Genomic DNA, 19631 nt, shown 5'->3' on the forward strand with positions numbered 1-19631 from the left:
ATGGTAATTTTACATATGTTTAATGTAGTATTTCTATTTTTTATGTTGCATGTTTACATATATTTATTATTTTCGAAATTATATATAATGTTTTTTGTTTTTTTATAAAACGGTAATGTTACATTATGGAGATAAGCCATTTTTTTAAAGTGAAAAATGGTAATCTTACATATGTTTAATGTAGTTTTTCCATTTTTTATGTTGTATGTTTAGATATTATTTATAATTTTTAAAAATTAGTAAAACTATATTTTATGCCACGTGTCATTTTTCGGAAGTAGTTTTTTTTTGCTGATGTGGACGCTCTATGGAGCCTCAAAAGGTCCCTTTTATTAGTATAGATTTCTATTTTTTATGTTGCATGTTTACATATATTTATTATTTTCGAAATTATATATAATGTTTTTTGTTTTTTTATAAAACGGTAATGTTACATTATGGAGATAAGCCATTTTTTTAAAGTGAAAAATGGTAATCTTACATATGTTTAATGTAGTTTTTCCATTTTTTATGTTGTATGTTTAGATATTATTTATAATTTTTAAAAATTAGTAAAACTATATTTTATGCCACGTGTCATTTTTCGGAAGTAGTTTTTTTTTGCTGATGTGGACGCTCTATGGAGCCTCAAAAGGTCCCTTTTATTAGTATAGATTACCATCTAAATTCGTCATACTAATTTTATTATTTAACTGACTCTATTTTTATATTAAAAAGTTTGTATATAGTGAAACATTCCATGTTAATTTGTCTATCCTTTTTTGGAAGAATAAAATCAAACCACTTCAAACTCATCATAAATTTCACTAACTACAGTGAAACCTCTATAAATTAATAATGTTGGAATTACACCAAAGCTATAATTTTTTTATTAATTTATAGAAATATTAATTTATCGATATACTAATTGAACCAAAAACTCAATTTGAAACTATAAAATTATATTATTTTATAAAAAAATTTAGTGTATATTAATTTATAGAGTAATAATTTAAAGATGTTATACTTGTACTTAATTTTTCGATGTCCTCTCTTTTTTCAATAGAAAACAGAGGTAAAAGAAAACTAATAAATATTATTTATTTTTTTCAAATATCTTTAATTTTTCCACCAAAATCTTCAAAATTCTAACAAAATGACCATCAAAATTGCACCAAATCTGAAATTCCTCTAATCTTCTAAAACCCCTAATCCAATAAATCTCCCTACTGACATTTGGAAAGTTATAAACATGCTAGACTAAATCTTAATAATAAAAGTTAATTTATAATTTAGAATTCAAATGACTTATAACAATAATTTATGGTTCCACATAATTTACGACGAACAAAAAGCCAATAAAGCTATAATGAGGAAGATGACTTTATATATGTGTATGAGTGTGTTTTTGGAAAAAAAAGTTGTTTGTTTTTATAGAGAAAATTCAACGAATTTTAATTATACATAGATACGATATCGGACCCTGCTACAAGTTATTAGATGATAATGATATTGTCAAATCGTATAATAATTCTAAATTATGGATAATACTTGATGATTAAAAAAATGCACAAATTGACTTGGTGCACATCTGTCACATGTGATACATAGTCATGTTTTTAATTTGTAAAACCTTTTTTTTTTAAACGCTAGATATATTGATTCTTCGCAAAAACGGGTAGAGCAGCCGCTGTGGTTTTTAGTAGTATTTCTTTACCTCTCTGTGATAGCTTACGCATGTACCAACCATCCAATCTTCCGCTGGTCCTTTCTTTGAGGTATGAAAGCAGCTCTACCTTAGAACCCGAAAAGCATTTCAAGAGGCCCAAATATTTACTTGTTCCTCCGACATTGAAGATCTTGAGGATATTTTGTATTGCAGCCTTATCTTCTTGAGCAATCTTATCGCCAAAGGTGATGGCTGATTTTTGATAATTTATCGTTTGTCCTGTAGCTTTTCCATAGAATTGCAGAATGAGATTCAAATTCTGACATTGATCAATCGTTGCTTTGACTAGGAAGAGGCTGTCATCCGCAAAGAAGAAGTGATGACGCAAAACGTAATCCTTCTAACAGACCATTTCTCTCCGCCACATCAAGGAGGTGGGATAGGCCTTCAGTACAGAGCACAGAGAGGAACGGAGACAATTGTTAATAACCGCGAGTTGGGCCCTGTTCGTTTGCTCACCCAGGTGATCCATCTGGGTGAAGATGCAAATTGATGTTCGTTTTGTGCATTATAATGATACATCCAGATGGATCACCCAGCTGAATTTTTCAAAACTCATCTCAAATTCTCACCCAAATGAAGGTGAGTCTTGATGGTGCATCTGGATGCAGATGCATCTTCAGTCCAAAATGATAAATGACAAAAATGACCTTTTAAAATCAAAATATTATTTTCAAATCGTAAATTCTATTTTTTGCATATACATTTTTCCGTTATAACCAAAAAATGCATTTTCTCGCAAAAACTGAAAAACACACTTTCCCGCCAAAACCGCAAGATGCGGTTTTCCGCAAAAAAAACATAAAACACACATTTTCATAAAAAAAACATGTTTCGGTTAAACCAGTAAAACCGCACTTTTCGAACAAAACCGAAAAAACGCATTTCCCGCCAACACCAAAAAACGCATATTCCCGCCAAAACTCCAAAAAGCATTTTCCGGCCAAAACCGCAAAAAGCATTTTCCCGCCAAAACAGGAAAAAAACGCATTTTCTCACCAAAACCGAAAAAACACAATTTCCCGCCAAAACCGGAAAACCGAATTTTTCCACCAAAACCAAAAAACGAAAATTTTTCCGCCAAAACCGGTAAACGAAATTTTCCCCACCAAAACCGGAGAAACGCATTTTCCCGCTAAAACCGGAAAAACGCATTTTCCCGCTAAAACCGGAAAAAAGCATTTTCCCGCCAAAACCGGAAAAACGCATTTTCCCGCCAAAACTGAAAAACACAATTTTACCGCCAAAATCGGAAAATGAAATTTTCCCGCCAAAACCGGAAAAACGTATTTTCCCGCCAAAATCGGAAAACGTATTTTCCCGCTAAAACCGGAAAAACGCATTTTCCCGCCAAAACCGGAAAAACGCATTTTCCCGCCAAAACCGAAAAACGAATTTTCCCGCCAAAACCGGAAAACGAATTTTCCCGCCAAAACCGGAAAAAGTATCTTCCCGCCAAAACCGGAAAAACGCATTTTCCCGCAAAAACCGGAAAAGAGTATTTTTCCCGCCAAAACCGGAAAACTGAATTTTCCCGCCAAAACCGGAAAATGTATTTTCCCGCCAAAAAAAAAAATACTTTTCCGCAAAAACCGCCAAAATGATTTTCCAAGCCAAAGTCGCAAAAAATAACTTTTCCGTCCAAAATCGTGAAAAAATACTTTTCCCGCCAAAACTTCAAACACACACTTTTTCCATCCAAACCGCAAAAACGTATTTTCCGCCAAACCCATAAAACGTATTTTCCGTCAAAACCATAAAAATGCATTTTTCGCGAAAAACACATATTTCCTCAAAAACCGCAAATATATTTTCAGCCAAAACCGTTAAAATGCTATTTTTCCGCCGAAACATTAAAAATTATATTTTAGTTATTTTATTAACAAGTTCACCTGGATGCAGATGAAAGTTAAAAAATGAAAATCAAACGAACATAGTTGCATTCAGATGATTCATCTGGATGCATGGACGAAATGAAGAAACAAACAACACCCAGATGGAGCATCTGGATAGGACATCTAGATAGACCATCTGGATGCATCTTCCAGATGTACAAACGAACAGCGCCTTGATTATAATATTTTGTTAAGCGTATTCAACACGTACCAAGTTTATTATTATAGATATGTACGTGGCGATGTTTCTTTTTTTTTTTACGACATCGTCAGTACGTGGTGGTGTACTGGTGTTAGAAGCTAGAATGTGGATAACGTTATCTTGTCTACTATGAAGAAATGTGAAATACTGAAATATTATATCTACTATCTTTTACAAAAGTCCAATAACAAAAAAAGGGTTAAATGTTTAGATTAATTAAATAAAGGTTTAGCAGTCATCAACTCAAATCCTGTTAAAATATATACTTTCCAAACAATAGTTAAACTATACGATTTGAATCTTGTATTCCGAGACGTACGAATGTACGGATCTAGAATTTCACAGTCACTAAAAACTATGGTCGGATCTACCACAACATATATCTGCCTATGAAACTAATCATCAGCTGAAAAATAGAACTATAATGTCTCAGTTAAATATTATGAGGAACATTATAAAATCAACGGGTTTGTCTATAATTCATAGTGAACATACTGCTTTATTCGTATCAATATAAAGTAAGATTTTTTTTAAAAAAAGTACGACCTTGTTTGAGCATTTAATCGGACCCAGCCACTTTAATATTCCATTGAATCCATTGTCAGATTATAGGAAACAACAAAATCGAAGTAAAGTGAAACCTGAAATGTAATAAGCTATCGGCGATCCTTACGCGTTTACACCATGATGACTGCTTCTTTCCTTGAAGGTTCTTGACGTCGGATTAATTATTTAAGAGATGTTGACGCTATCTGAGAATTTTCAAACCTAGATCGTTATAATAAGAATTTAAACGAATCCATCTGTGTGTGTTTTTTTTCAAAGCGCGTGACCTATTCGGAAACATGTTACTTAAGCACGTGTAAATTGGAAACAACATGCATGTCGTTTAAAAAAACTAAAAGATAGTAGATTTTTTCTTTTAACTCGTCTAACGTTCGTGGGAGTTTGAAACAACAAGATTATTTTTATCCTTTTCTTAAGTGAACGAGAGATTGCGCGGACTTGAATGTAGTCTGTCATTTTTGTCTAGCAGAAACTCAACCGCATTATTTATTGCGATTTAAACGCTCTCGATTATTTTAGATCCATGTTTTTTATTGTTATTGGCAAATAGAATTTTTCAAAATTTCAGATTATTCTGAATTCAGTCAAAAACGCACCAATAAAATGAAGTATCAGTTTTTATATTTGAAAATGCACATTAATATTCAGTCTAGGTTTAGTTAGAGTAATAACATTTGTTTTTTTTTCTTTTTCTTTTTCTTTTTTTTTCTTTACCCCTTTCACTTTTTTTTTCCTTTATTTTGTTTCAAACAGAAATCCAAAATAATTGCTAGTGGGATGCGAACAACTAAAGTGATATTAATTTCTAAATACTGTTAAAGTTAAGTAGCCTTGCTAATTTGCTATTTAGATGCCAATATTAAATCGTATCCAACGTAGTTAAGCCACTCGCAAATTCATGTATCATACCTGACTATACACACACACACACACACACATATATATACATATATATGTATATATATATTTGATATCCCAAAATGTTACATTTGATGTAAACTTCACAAGTATGAATTTAAGAATTAACCCACAAAAAAATGTCAGGGACGCAACGACATTGTGCCAGAGCCATGCATCCTAAACGTGAAATATCTTGGCGAAGAGAAACCCATGAGCTGCAAGCCTACATAGTAGTAGAGTGTGTGTAGACCACACAATCGTGAAGTGAGCAACCCAGTCACATCAGATAAGAACAACAAACAGTGATGCCCATAGTGATGCCACATAATATAATTTTCTCGACAATTAAGCACCTCATACTACTTTAAAAATACGAAAATAAATTTTAAACGTGGTCCAAACACACAGGACTCCAAGATACAGAGAAAAGTCAAAAAATAATACATACACACACGGCCTTGACTTTTGTAAATACAGTCGGTTCGCTGATGGTATATTTTACAAAAGCCATAAACAGTATCGTTCCGAGAACATGAACTCCACAGTGTCCATACCATACCATACCGTCCTTACGGATGCCACTGCATACAAATACAATACACATCGAATACACATAATATGCTCACACATATATACATAATGTCAAATTATCTAAAAATCGCGTATATAAGTGAACGAATATAAATTTACGTGGTAGTTTTCTCATTGTACATTTCACAAAAGAACAAGTCAACGCTTTCAGTAACGTTATTGGTTTTTGTCTGAAACAGCTCGGCCAACAATTATGGGCACAAAATAAACCGAATTTTCAATACGACAGCATATATATTTTGTTTATTATTACGAAAATCGCTGATAATTATAAAACTAAAGATAAGATACTCAACGTGTGTATATGAAAAAATGAAAGCTACGAACCACGTCATTACAAAACCAAAGCAACAAGATGTTCACAAGTGAATACTCGACAGACGGACAATGTCCTTTGGCAGTGGAGGGACCATTCTCCGTTCTTGATATTTTCTTCCATTTTAAAATTGTAAAATAGTAATCAAACTTGGGCAATTCATATATGTAATAAATTTAGTTGCTTGGAAAGAAGAATCAAAGTTATTTAAAATGTAGACTCCACGTACTGCGTAGCTCACGAAAAAAGGCTAACTAGACCTAACTATTATTTTGCTCTTTTCAATTTGATTCGTTCACACCAAACTATATGTAATGTTAAACTATAGTCTAAACTACGCATGGTACTAAACTAAACCTGGTTTAAACTGTATTACTCAGTATCATCCGAAACAATATTTATATATTAGTCTGTATAGTGCGTCAGCACAGTTGAATAAACATTGATCTTAACTTCCAATTTTTTTTTCAAAATTATATATAAATATGCCTCAAAATAATGAAAAATAATTTATTTTGTTAAAATTTCTAACAAAATGTTTAAAACTTACAAAATCTTAGATCCAGCCGTGTAAGTCAGATGTTCAAAATCTTAAAAGCCACTTTTGCTCAAAATACGTAACAAAAGGAATATAGAAACTATTTCTGAAGTTCTGCTAAACAAGAAAAAAATATTTATCTTTAAGTTTGATCCAAACAGAAAATTTTAGTTTCAAAAAAAAAATATCTTTGTTTTTATATCCTTGTTCAAACACAGCTGTAGACTGAAAACGAAATTTACAGTGTTAGTATTAAAAATAATTATTTGTATAAATGTGATGTGAATACGCTATAGCCTATATGTGTGACTTAACCTCTTTGAAAAATCATGTTTACATATACCGAAAAATTATATTAACGAAAAACAATGAAAGGTATATCAGCATCAAGATACACATTAAAGAAGAATCCAACGGTTGAAAATAAATTAAAGAAAGACCAAAAGCAAGAAAGAAGAAGGAAATGACTATATATACACACACATAGACATCTCTGTTCCTCACTCAGAAAAAGACCATTCTATATTAAGTGAGAGTGTGTGAGAGCTTCACATAAATAATTGAAAGTCCTCTTAGTAAAATCATATCTAAAGAAATAAACAAATAGTCCGTTCAAAAAAAAAAAAAAAAAGTCCTCTTAATCAATAATTCACTTGTTCTTATGGTCATCAACTCATCATCATCATCGAGACCAGAGTGAAGTGATACGTGGTGAGATCTTAGTGGTTCACCGGAGATAAAATGGGGAGGACGACGTGGTTTGACGACGATGGGGTGAGGAAAGGAGAGTGGACGGTGGAGGAAGACCGGATGCTCGTGGCTTACATCAACGAATACGGTCTCGGGGACTGGCGTACCATGCCTAAGAGAGCCGGTATAAATCTATACTTAACGCTCTATATATGTGACAAGTTTCTTGGGCTTCCATCTAAAACTAATTGGCAATTAGTGGATTGACCCAAGTCCCTTATATATTACTCAAGTCTCTTTTATATATCCGATGTGGGATCTTCTCTCCAATAATATGCATACATTTTGTTTGTCTCTTTCAAAGCTAAGATCTCTAGACTCCAGTTTCTGTCGGACCAAGGATCTTGTGTTTGAGCATGTTTTGATTTTTAATTTTTTTGTTGGTTCTAACTTTTCTCAATCATGTACAGTATATTCCATTGTCTGAAGTATTTAACAAAAATCCATATGTATACATATTTTTAAAATCGATTTTTGGGAGCATATTAGACTTATGTAATCAATGATCTATGCGATTATTAATTATATTTTGTAGAACCTTCAACCAGATTCTATTGATATGATTATATCATCATAATGGAATATGTGAACCCATTAAAGCCAAGGATTTTCCTGATTACTTTTTAATCATCATTTTTTACTATATTCAGTTCTCTAAAGTGTAAAGCTATGGAAATTAAAATATATTTATATTCTAATTTTAGACCCAAAATCAGAAAGTTTATGTGATCATGTTTTCTCCTCTTTTTGTCTGATGGAAAAAGGTTCACATGAGGTTCAATATATTTCTTCTTTAACTTATTTGCTTTGCCACTATATTAAAGTAAAAATTTCACCTAATTTTTGTGATATGTTTTTTTTTCATAAATGAAAAAAGGTCTGCAGAGATGTGGAAAGAGTTGTAGATTAAGGTGGCTGAATTATTTGAGGCCTGGAATTAAAAGAGGCAAGTTCACTCCTCAGGAGGAAGAAGATATCATCAAATTCCATTCTCTTCTTGGAAACAGGTAATTTAATGTGCGATTAAATCCAAAATACCTTGTCTTTTAGTTTAAAAAAAAAAAAAACAAGAATTGTGTAATATACTATTATAGAAACATTATTAAAGTAATGATTATGCATATAATTACATCAGGTGGGCAGCAATAGCAAAGCAAATGCCAAACCGATCAGACAATGACATAAAAAACCATTGGAACTCATGTCTAAAGAAAAGACTCGTTAGAAGCGGAATCGATCCCATGACCCATAAGCCAGTCGTCACCGTCGCCAAAGCCACTTCCTCCTCAACGACGTCGTCTCCAACACCGACTCCATCTTCGTCCTCCTCTTCTTCTTTTTCCTCCACAAGCTCTGCACGTCTACTTAACAAGCTTGCTGCTGGAATCTCGTCGAGAAAACATGAACTCGATAGGATCAAGAACGTTATCATGTCGGAACCAAGACAAGCCGTTGAAGAAGACGAGATGATGATAGGCAGCAAGGAAGATGAGGAAGTGACTGGTTGTTCCATGGAGATCGATGAGAATCTGATCAGTACGACTTCGTTTTATGAGTACTTAACGTGTGACTTCACTCCTACGTATACACCTGGCTTCGTCGCTGCTTTTGATGACTACTCATTGGTTGAGCCATATGATCTATATCGATCTGATTTCTATCATGAGACCAGTGATGATCAACTTGACCTGTTCCTCCTTTGAATTTCACTCTCTTGGAGAAGTTTTTTCTGGATGTTTTTTTTTTGTATCTGTTAGTTCAGTGTGACGAAAGAGAGAGGTTTCTGAAAAACGCAAGTACTCATAACTCATAAGTACTATGAGTGACATGTATGGTCAATGTTTCTGAGTTTTGTCTGTTAGCTTCCCTTTTATTTATGTCGATGACCTCTCTCTCTCTCTCTCTCTTCGGCATGCTAAGCATGAGCCCTACATCTACATGCACATTTGGAGTTTCTTACATGACATTCCAATGAAAACTAGCCCATCGAAATTCTATATTGTTATAGGTTTGCTAGTCATAAAGGTGTGTAGTTGAAACTTTTATTTCGACGCATTAAGGATTCCAACAACATGTTAAAATTTAGTATTAATAATAATATAGCGTGATTTTTGAACTAATTTTATAACCGAACAATAAACTAAAGTCATATGGGTGCGGTTCAACCCTAGTTCATATAATACACAACTACCCATATATGGTAAATGTCAATTTTATAAAACCAGAATATTTTTTTTTGTGCAAAGAAAAAAACCAGAATAGTAAGAGCATGATTATATATATAAATAGATTTATGTAATTCAGTTAAAGTTAAATGTTAAATCCAAAAAGTTAATGTAAACCACTAACAAATCAACATGTGTCAAGGGGTATTAACTTTTTTTTTGTTTATGTTCGCTGCAGAAAACTAATAGTTTTTTTGACACCATATTTTCTAACATTTTTCATATTTTTAATATGCAGAACCTTGTCCTAAGAGCATCTCCAACCATATTCTATTTTTCACTTTAAAATAGAGTTTAGAGTAAGAAATACTTCAATTGTACTATATTTCTCACTTTATAATAAAATGAAAATAGGTTTACTCCAAATATAAAGTAATTTTTTTTTTGTTCATCACTCTATTTTCTATTCTAAAATAGAGTACCATTGGAACAAATTCAAACTCTAGTTGTTCTATTTTAGAATAAAAAATAGAGTAAACCATTGGAGATGGTCTAATACCCCCGATGATAAACTACATTTTGCCCCCAAAAAAAAAAGAGAATAAACTACACATGGCACACAGTTTTTCGAGTGAGTACACTAAATTACACCGGGTGTAAACTGTATTATCATCCGAAGCAATATTTATATTAGAATGTATAGTGAGTTAAATCATCAAAGATGCAACCTGTTAAATAGTTGGAGGAGGACGAGTAACAAAAAAGAGAATAAACAGACTATGTTTACAGACTATGAACAAAAAAGGCAGTTTTGCTCAAAATAAGTAATCAAATAATTTACAGACTATGTTTCTGAAGTTCTGATAAAAAGAATTATATTTCTCTGAAATTCTTTTAAACAAGAATTTTTATAATTCTGTGGAATCCTTTGTCATATACAACTGTAGACTGAAAAAAAGAAATTTACAAAGTTAAAAGTATTTAAAATTGAAAAAGATAGAAAGAGAGAGTAGAAAGAAGAGAAGAAAGCACTTTTTCATGAAGAGACTTAAGAAGGATGGTGAAATACTCAAAACCTTAGGTGTCTGATAATATATGGTCTTTTGTTTTTTCTTTAATTTTGATTATACAAAAAATAATATAAATATTAAATTGATTAGCTACTTTGTGGAGATACCACACTACTAATGGTGCTCTAAGAGCATTTCCAATAGAAAATTATATTCCCAAGTATCTAAAAATACACTTGAGAGTATAACTCTTATTGGAAATGCTCTTGAAACTCATCATTTGGGTGTGATGTGAATGCGCTATATGTATGATTTAACCTCTTGGAAGAATCATGTTTACATATACCGAATAATTGTTCTAATTATAAGAACATATTAACGAAAAACGAAGAAGATATATCAGCATCAAGATATACATTTAAGAGGAATCCAACGGGTGAAAATAAAGTTAAAAGACCAAAAGCTAAAAAAAAAGGAAATGACTCGATATATATATACAGAGACATCCCTATTCCTCACTCTGGAAAAGACCATTCTGCTTATATACTAAGTGAGAACGTGAAAGAGCCTCACAAAAAAAAATTGGAAGTCCTCTTAGTAAAACCATATCTACAAAAGTAAATAGTTACAGTAACCAATAATTCGCTTTGTTCTCAAGTTCATCATCATCTGACTACACGTTGATTGGTTTATGGGAAAGGCTCGAATCTACCACCGAGATCTGATTGGTTAAAATGGGGAGGACGACATGGTTCGACGATGACGGGATAAAGAAAGGAGAGTGGACGGCGGAGGAAGACCGGATGCTCGTCGCTTACATCAAAGAACATGGTCTTGGGGACTGGCGTACCCTGCCTAAGAGAGCCGGTAAAAATCTATACTTACACTCTCTATTACTATATATATGCATTATGCATACATTGTGTACGGTCAACTTGTGTTTGTGTCTCTTTCAAACTTAGGATCTTTAGATTCCAGTTTCTGTCGGACCGAAAATCTTGTTTTGATTACTATTATTTTATTTTTTTGGTTTTAGTTTTTCTAAATCATGTACAGCTCTATTATCTTAAGAGATTTACTAACCAAAAATTCATATATACAGATTGTAAAAGTTTTTTTCCGATTTTTGGGAGCATATTGTTGGACCCATTGTAAATAAACATGTGTGTAAACTGCAAACCATTAGAGTTATATCTTGTTAATGAGATTTATCCGATTATTATACCTTCGACCAGCACTTCTATGATATGATGATATCTATAATAGAATATATGAACACATGTATTCTCCTGATTACTTTTTAATTATGACATTATTTTTTTCAGTTTTCTAAAGTGTTAAATCTATGGAAATTAAAATATTTCTTGTTTAACTTTAGACCCAAAATCAGAAAGTTTATGTGATTGTATTTTCTCCTATTTTTGTCTGATGGAAAGGAAATAGATTTTGACTGATCAAAACTTTTTTAACAAAATTGTGTGATGGAGAAAATGTTCACATAAGGTCCAATCCTTTTTTTTCTTTGTATCATTTCTGTTTGCCACTATATTAAAGTAATAATTTCACATTATTTTTTAATGTAATTTTTTTTTATAAATACACAAAAAGGTCTGCAAAGATGTGGAAAGAGTTGTAGATTAAGGTGGCTGAATTATTTGAAGCCTGGAATTAAAAGAGGCAAGTTCACTCCTCAGGAGGAAGAAGATATCATCAAATTTCATTCTCTTCTTGGAAACAGGTAATTTAATGTGTGATTAAATGCAAACCAACCAAACTAGTTTTTTCTTAAACAATAATTGTGCAATATACTATTATAGATACATTATTAAAGTAATGATTATGCATAATTACAACAGGTGGGCCGCAATAGCAAAGCAAATGCCAAACCGAACAGACAATGACATTAAAAATCATTGGAACTCATGTCTAAAGAAAAGACTCGTTAGAAGCGGGATCGATCCCATGACCCATAAGCCTACCGTCAACGTTGCCAAAGCCACTTCCTCCTCAACGACGTCGTCTCCAACACCGACCCCTTCTTCGTCCTCTTCTACTTCTTCCTCTTTTTCCTCCACTGGCTCTGCACGTCTACTTAACAAGCTTGCTGCTGGAATCTCGTCGAGAAAACATGCACTCGATAGGATCAAGAACGTCATCATGTCGGAACCAAGACAAGCCGTTGAAGAAGACGAGATGATGATAGGCAGCAAGGAAGATGAGGAAGTGACTGGTTGTTCCATGGAGATCGATGAGAATCTGATCAGTATGACTTCGTTTGATGAGTTTTTAACGTGTGACTTCACTCCTACGTATACAACTGGCTTCGTGGATGCTTTTGGTGGCTACTCATTAGTCGAGCCATACGATCTATACCAATCTGATTTCTATCATGAGACTAGTGATGATCAACTTGACTTGTTCCTCCTTTGAAATTCACTCTCTTGGACACGTTTTTTCTGGATGTATTTCTTTTTTTTGTTCTGTATCCGTCAGTTCAGAGTGACGGAAGAGAGAGGTTTCTGAAAAAGGCAAGTACTCATCAGTACTATGAGTAACATGTATGGTCAATGTTTCTGAGTTTTGACTGTTAACTTCTCTTTTTTAAAGTCGATTACCTCTCTCTCTTATGCATGCTTATCCCCTACATCTACATGCACATTTGGAGTTTCATGCATGCCATTCCAATGAAACTATCCCATCGAATTCAATATTGCTATAGGTTTGCAAGACATAGAGGTGTGTAGTTGAAACTTTAATTCCATGCATTAAGGATTCCAACATCATATAGCGTGATTTTTGAACTAATTTTATATATTAAATTCAATGTTTTTATAACCGGACAATAAACTAAAATCATATGGGTCATGGGTCTATCTGGTTCAGCCCTAGTTCATATAAATACACAACTACCCATATATGGTAAATGTCATTGTTTATAGAACCGAACTGGAAAAGCTTTTGAATCAATTCCTCAATATAGATAGAAACAATCAACTAAATCGGGTTTGGTAATTCTCCGGTTTGAACCAGTTTTTTTACGATTTTTTCTTGAGAAAGTTATTTTACGATTTTAAGGATTCTTTCTAGATCTGATTTCTAGAAAGAACCAAATCGGATGATTCTCCAATTCACGGTGACGGACCGGTACAGTTTGATTTTCAAAATACTGATTAAATTAAATTAGGTAGATTGAACATTTTTCCTAAAATACGTTATTGATATATTATGATTTACATAGAAACGTATATTCAGTGTTCCTTTGCTAGAGAATCATTGGACATCATCATTCACAAAACTTTTAAAATGAATTTATCATGATATAATACTCTACTATAACTTCAAAATAAATGAAATTTTTTTAAAAAGAAAACTCATCAAAAATTATTACAACATAAATAAAAGGCTAAATTTCGTTTAAAAGCTTGTCATAACTTGTCTCCACTCTAATTGAAAGTATCCTCATATTAGATATAGTAGAATCTCTATTATTTTCTGGTGGTTGGCCTGCTATGGTATCCTGGTTAATAATGAAAATTTGAATACTATCTTAGGTCACAAAAGTAAATGATAATTGTTTGATTGAGATTGACGACTGTAAAGACGAAATAATTGTTGTTAGAAGAGGACATGTGCTTTGATTATTGATCGCACAAATTTTCTGTTTTTTGCTTTAATAATCGATTATCTGAAGGGCAATTTTTTGTTAGTACTTGAAAAATGAAAACAGTTACCAGTTATATAACATGCCAATTATGGACAATCTTTCTAACGAGTGTAGTGATTTTATCATCGTGGGACTGTCTTCCGCGTCGCTGGTCCATAACCCTATTTTCCACTATGACGCTGGGGCGGAAGTAGAAAAAATATTTGTAGGGGGCAAAACTAAATATATTATAGAATTAAGGATATATTTGTTTAAAACATGGGGGCATACTGAAAAATATTCAGGGTTTTACAAAGAACTTTCAAAATGAGTTGGGGACAGATGACCCCATGTTATTCCATGTGGCTAGCTCCGCCACTGCTATGACGTTATTATACTTTTTCCAGGTTTCGTTTTTCTCTGTGGAATTATATGTTGCTAGTACATAGTTCTAGCAATTGAATTCTGTCTGCATCCTCGACAAGAGAGAGAGAAAGAAGAGTAGTAAGTGCGTGGACTTTAATTCATAGTGTACTATATTACCTTTTAAACATGGACATGTATCACATGAAACCCAAAGTTAATTTGTTACTTGTTAGTAAAAATTAAAAAAACTAGGCTGTAAAAAGAAAACAATTTTAGATCCTCTGATTCCTAAATGTTGCCGTCGAAAACAAAGAGTGTGATTGTATTTTTTTTTTCGAATGCGTAGAGGTTCTTGGTTGTTGCACAAAAAAAATAAGAGGTTCTTGGTTCAAAAACTCATATATTCTCTAGATCATTTAAATCACTTTTATCTAGAAGAGTAGATCTCTCCCAACAGAATTTGTATTCATGACCATTTAAATCTCTACTTGAATGTACATTATTAATAGTAATAAAATATCAATTGAAAAAACTAATTCTCGATTTAGTTTAATTTTTAAAATAAAGGTAGTTTCAATTATTTTTCATTTTTTTGTTCATTCATAGTTTTAAAGAAAAATATTATCATGGCTTTAATTTCTTTATATTTTATTTATTTATTCTATTTTATTCTTTTAATTTTTTTATTTAATTTATACTCGATTACTCCGGTATTTATCAGTCGCATAAAGAAAAATACAATTAATAAACATTTTATTGAACAACAATTAATTCGAAATGATTTCTTTAGTTTCTATAAAAAAATTATCATTCGTTTGGATAAGATGAAATTATTATTTTATCAATTTGAAAGTAAACAATTTGAAACAAACTTTTGAGGCATATTAAGATTCGGTCTCCAAGTTAATATTTTAGCGATCAGTCCTTTCCAATTCACACCTTTGCTAAAAGGTTTTTTTTTTATAATTCCTTACATAAGGATTTAGAAAATATTGGATCCCCACTAGCACAAGAAAATTGTTGATAAAACTTTAAAAAAAATTAAATTAGACCGAATTTTTTTTGAAAGTTAAATAATATATGATTTGAAATTCTTGATTTTTTTTTTGTTCTAACCTCATGAAATTATTATTATTTTATAATTTTCTCATTTTGTTTTTATTTTATTTTATAAAATTATTAGAATAAATATTTGAATATTCATTTCGGATATAATTTTTAGAATTATTCTAATTTTTATATTGTCATCATTTTATTTATTTTATTATTTATTTTTATTTTATAATTCATTTATGATTATTATTAAAGGCATCTCCGATAAGATACTAAACACCAAATTTGGTGTAACTTTATTTTCAACGAGATACCAAAAATGATACTATTCCAGCAAATTTGATACAGTGGTGTAACATTATTCGCCACACCAAATATTAAAATAATATATTTTATTAATTTTATTTAATTATAGATAGATTAGTTTTATTAATTAGTTTTACCTTATAGTTAAAATGAATATATCATAATATTTTGTATTTTATTTGTATTTTCACTTTACTAAAACATTACATTATTATTATATTTATATTTTAATTAGTAATAAAACTAAATGAGTTGTAACAAAGTAAAAATTCTGTTCATTTTTAAATGTATAAAATTTTACTTTCGACTAATATTTTAAATAAAATAAATAAATAAATATAAAAATTAAATTAAAACAACATATATAAATTAATAAATAGAAAAATAAAATTACCAAAGTCTAATAAACAAAAATATAAAAATAAATGTGATAAATATAATTAATCAAATATAAAAATCAATGTATTAAATTACCAAAAACTAAAAGTTTAAAATTAAAATATTATTTTGATATAGAATTTGGTGTGATGGTTAAAGATGAAAAATAAAATTTAACACATAAACACCAAATATGGTGTCTTTGCAGTAAGTTTACCTCATATAGATGATGTGACATGTGATGCAAAGAAGAAAAAGTGTGTCAATCTAATCTATTAAAAGAGGAGTACAAAATTAGATTATCCTTTAGTTTTCCACTATATTTACAATAGCATGCCACTGAAGTTATTAATTAACCTATCTTTTAGGATTTTTGTCTTTTCTCTTCAATTAATGTATTTCCAAAATCAAATTCTAACTAAAAAATCATGGTAACAATAATTAATAAACCTAAATTTTAATATTAATTGTCTTTTCTTTTTTTTATTATACATATGTGTGTTTGAAAATAATTAATTCCATATATACATTTCATAATTACATACATTATACGGTAATTATTTTACTAATTCCACATATACATAGTAAATAGTATACAAAAATTTATTATACATAATCATAAAATTATGATCCATAAAAATAGTTTATACAACAATTTTATTATATATAATCATAAAATTTTGATCCATAAAAAATAAAAATACATTTGTGTGACTTTACAGGTCATATTCTAAATAAATAGATGATATAACTAAGGGTTTACATGATAAAATAAAACTACTCAATATAAACTATAGAATTATTGTGTTTAGAAATGTCATATTAAAAATAAATTAAACGGGTAACTTTTAAAATTATATTATCACTTATACAAATAAATATTTATTTATAAAAAAAACTAACACCTGCGCGGGTGCGCGGGTCAAGCTCTAGTTTTTTTTTATGATTGAAGCTCTGTTTTATGTGTAGACAGACATGGGAATACTAATCATTTCTTCTTTGCTTCCGCTTCCTACTGTGGGGTGTCCTTGTGTTAAAAATGACAGTTTGTAAATATGTACGATCCACACATCCATAATAATTTGTAAATTTTGTTACCTTAATACTTTTGTTATTTTTAAGCCCAATAATAATGTTTTCCATAGTATTCTTTTCGATTTTACTTTATATCTTTCTTTTTTTGTTGCTGAAAAGAGGGCAGAGGAATCACAAATAAGATCAAAGCTATACGTTTTTTCGTACTATTCAGACAGTCACGGTTCTTGTGTTATGATTTATTCCAATTTTTGTTTCGATTTTTATTTCTTCTCAAATGTCTCGTGACACATTTGATCGACGTGGAAGATTCGCTTATCTATACAACACACAGTAGTCATGTCCAGAAATCTTCAAATGAGCTCATGCAATGACTTAAGCTATTGTTTAGTGGGCTTGGCCTTATATGAGTTTACACATCATTTGCTTTCTTTAACAACCATTTTTGAATCACATTCACTCTAGTACTGTATACCTGTTAGAGCTTACATAAGCTTCTTCTTCTTCTTCAGTTTCTCTTCATTCCATTCCTTGATATCATTCTCTATCTTGCAGTCAACGCGTGATTTGAATCCAGGGTATGGCTCGTATCCAAAACCAGACTGCAGCACCTGCATTTCTCTCATTCAATACCATTTTCTAACTTTAAAGGGAAGAAAGGTGAAGAGAAACATTCAACCTCGAGCAACACGAAGTAAGGACCCATCAGAAAAGCTTGGACCAGATTGTCTAGAAGCGCAGGAGCTCGTTTCTGTCGAATAGATTACGACATTTCTAGTTAAAGTTCTGAAGAGGAGAGAACCAACAAGTAAATGATTTTCTAAGAACAAATGTAAATGTGTACACCTCAAACAAGCCGTGACCTAGGAACTGACCGGTCCAGCATAGGAGCTGAGAAGCTACTCCAACCTGAGAAAGCCAGTCACATATTAAAATATACAGAGTGGAACTTCAACTAGGACCATAATACATTGCCCCCTGCATTGATCAAATGCAGTCAAGTTATAGATGTGTCAAAAAAAAGAACCTCAGCTTTGTTTTGAACCAAGTAATGCATATAAATAAATTACAGGTACATTGGAATCAATCATGAAAGGAGTACTTTTTTAAAAAAAAATTAGAAATTGCAATAATTGATCATGAAACGTGGGAGGGAAGACACTGAAGCTCAAACATTTTAAAGCCAGTGGAATAGGCCTATCAACCATATATACTACTAGTACAAGAACGAACACTAACCAAAGAAACCGAAGCTTGACAGAAACACTAGAATCAAAATCAATCGATTTATTTTCTCATGTGGTAGCTATGACTATGAGCAGTGATGAAATCTTTTTTTTCATACAAATAATTGGATGAAGAGAAGTTACCTTCAAGGTCAAGGAATGTCCCAAACGAGCTGCGAGAAAGCTAGAGCCGATCCAGCAAGAGAAACATAACAGAGCAGCTAAAACTCCAGACTTGTTATCCAAATATATGTAGAAGACAGCATAGATCACAGTGAGAATAAAACCAGTGTCCAAGCGCAGAACACCGTCAAAAGTCAACGCTTCGATGAACCCTAGATAAGAGCGATCTAGAATCGGTTGCGTGGAATACAGGAAAAGGAGAGTCGCGAAGACGTTAGGCCATACGAATAGTGTGTGGATGATTATGTTTACGCGGTTGCTGTGATACGCTCCGTAGAAGGCGAAATGCTTCTCCAGATCGAGTAGTCCGATACGGTTGCTCATTTTTAAGGTTCCGACAACTTTTTTACTGTCGGAATGGAAAAGCAGGGCAGGGAGAAGAAAAGAGAAGATTTTTTTTTTGGTGAAAAGTGTGCTAACATGCGCTAATACGGTTGCTAACATACACTCTTACGGGGTTAATGATGTCGTTGACCAAGTAATCGGATTGTGGTTGCGTTGCGTTTCGTCGTTGACCAAGTATAGGATTGCGGTTGCGTTCTTGCACGTAGAGTTATTGATTTTAGTAATTTAAGTAGTGGAGTGATATGAGGTTATAGAATTAGAAGTTGGGTAAAGTGTTAAAATTTACTCAAATGGAGTACATTATTTCTAACGTACTCCAAAAAAAGGAGTATATTATTTCTAATCATTTACAAAATTACAGAGAATAATTATAACGGAAAAATTTAATACAAGCTAAACAATGTCGAAAAACGCAATTATCTTATGTAAATTGAATAGCTATGAAAAAATCTGA

The 19631-nt window shown here is 31.7% G+C and overlaps 3 protein-coding genes and 1 long non-coding RNA gene across 5 annotated transcripts; 3 read left to right on the plus strand and 1 right to left on the minus strand.

Annotated features, from left to right (window-relative positions):
• The first annotated feature begins 655 nt into the window (after window positions 1–655).
• LOC103831915 lies at window positions 656–2878 on the plus strand. The gene is made up of 2 exons (XR_625922.3): window positions 656–1893; window positions 1998–2878. It is a non-coding gene; the product is annotated as an uncharacterized LOC103831915 (long non-coding RNA).
• Window positions 2879–7074: 4196 nt separating this feature from the next.
• On the plus strand, window positions 7075–9365 carry LOC103831917 (myb-related protein 308). Its single transcript, XM_009107858.3, has 3 exons — window positions 7075–7591; window positions 8345–8474; window positions 8603–9365. The coding sequence occupies exons 1-3, from the start codon at window positions 7459–7461 to the stop codon at window positions 9168–9170; spliced, it is 831 nt and encodes a 276-aa protein (XP_009106106.2). The 5' UTR covers window positions 7075–7458; the 3' UTR covers window positions 9171–9365.
• On the plus strand, window positions 8345–13269 carry LOC103831916 (transcription factor MYB41-like). Its single transcript, XM_009107857.3, has 4 exons — window positions 8345–8474; window positions 11343–11509; window positions 12251–12380; window positions 12499–13269. The coding sequence occupies exons 2-4, from the start codon at window positions 11377–11379 to the stop codon at window positions 13070–13072; spliced, it is 837 nt and encodes a 278-aa protein (XP_009106105.2). The 5' UTR covers window positions 8345–8474; window positions 11343–11376; the 3' UTR covers window positions 13073–13269.
• Window positions 13270–17763: 4494 nt separating this feature from the next.
• On the minus strand, window positions 17764–19249 carry LOC103831918 (uncharacterized endoplasmic reticulum membrane protein YGL010W). 2 transcript variants are annotated; one of them, XM_009107861.3, is made up of 4 exons: window positions 18794–19249; window positions 18270–18332; window positions 18103–18174; window positions 17764–18025 (listed from the first exon to the last, which is right to left on the minus strand). In XM_009107861.3, the coding sequence occupies exons 1-4, from the start codon at window positions 19154–19156 to the stop codon at window positions 17909–17911; spliced, it is 615 nt and encodes a 204-aa protein (XP_009106109.1). In that variant the 5' UTR covers window positions 19157–19249; the 3' UTR covers window positions 17764–17908. The 2 variants fall into 2 exon arrangements, with proteins under 2 accessions (XP_009106109.1, XP_009106108.1); XM_009107860.3 differs by having other exon boundaries at window positions 17764–18034; window positions 18794–19244.
• Window positions 19250–19631: the final 382 nt, after the last annotated feature.

Source organism: Brassica rapa, chromosome A07 (genome assembly GCF_000309985.2).
Source record: "Brassica rapa cultivar Chiifu-401-42 chromosome A07, CAAS_Brap_v3.01, whole genome shotgun sequence".
Classification (NCBI taxonomy): Eukaryota; Viridiplantae; Streptophyta; class Magnoliopsida; order Brassicales; family Brassicaceae; genus Brassica; species Brassica rapa.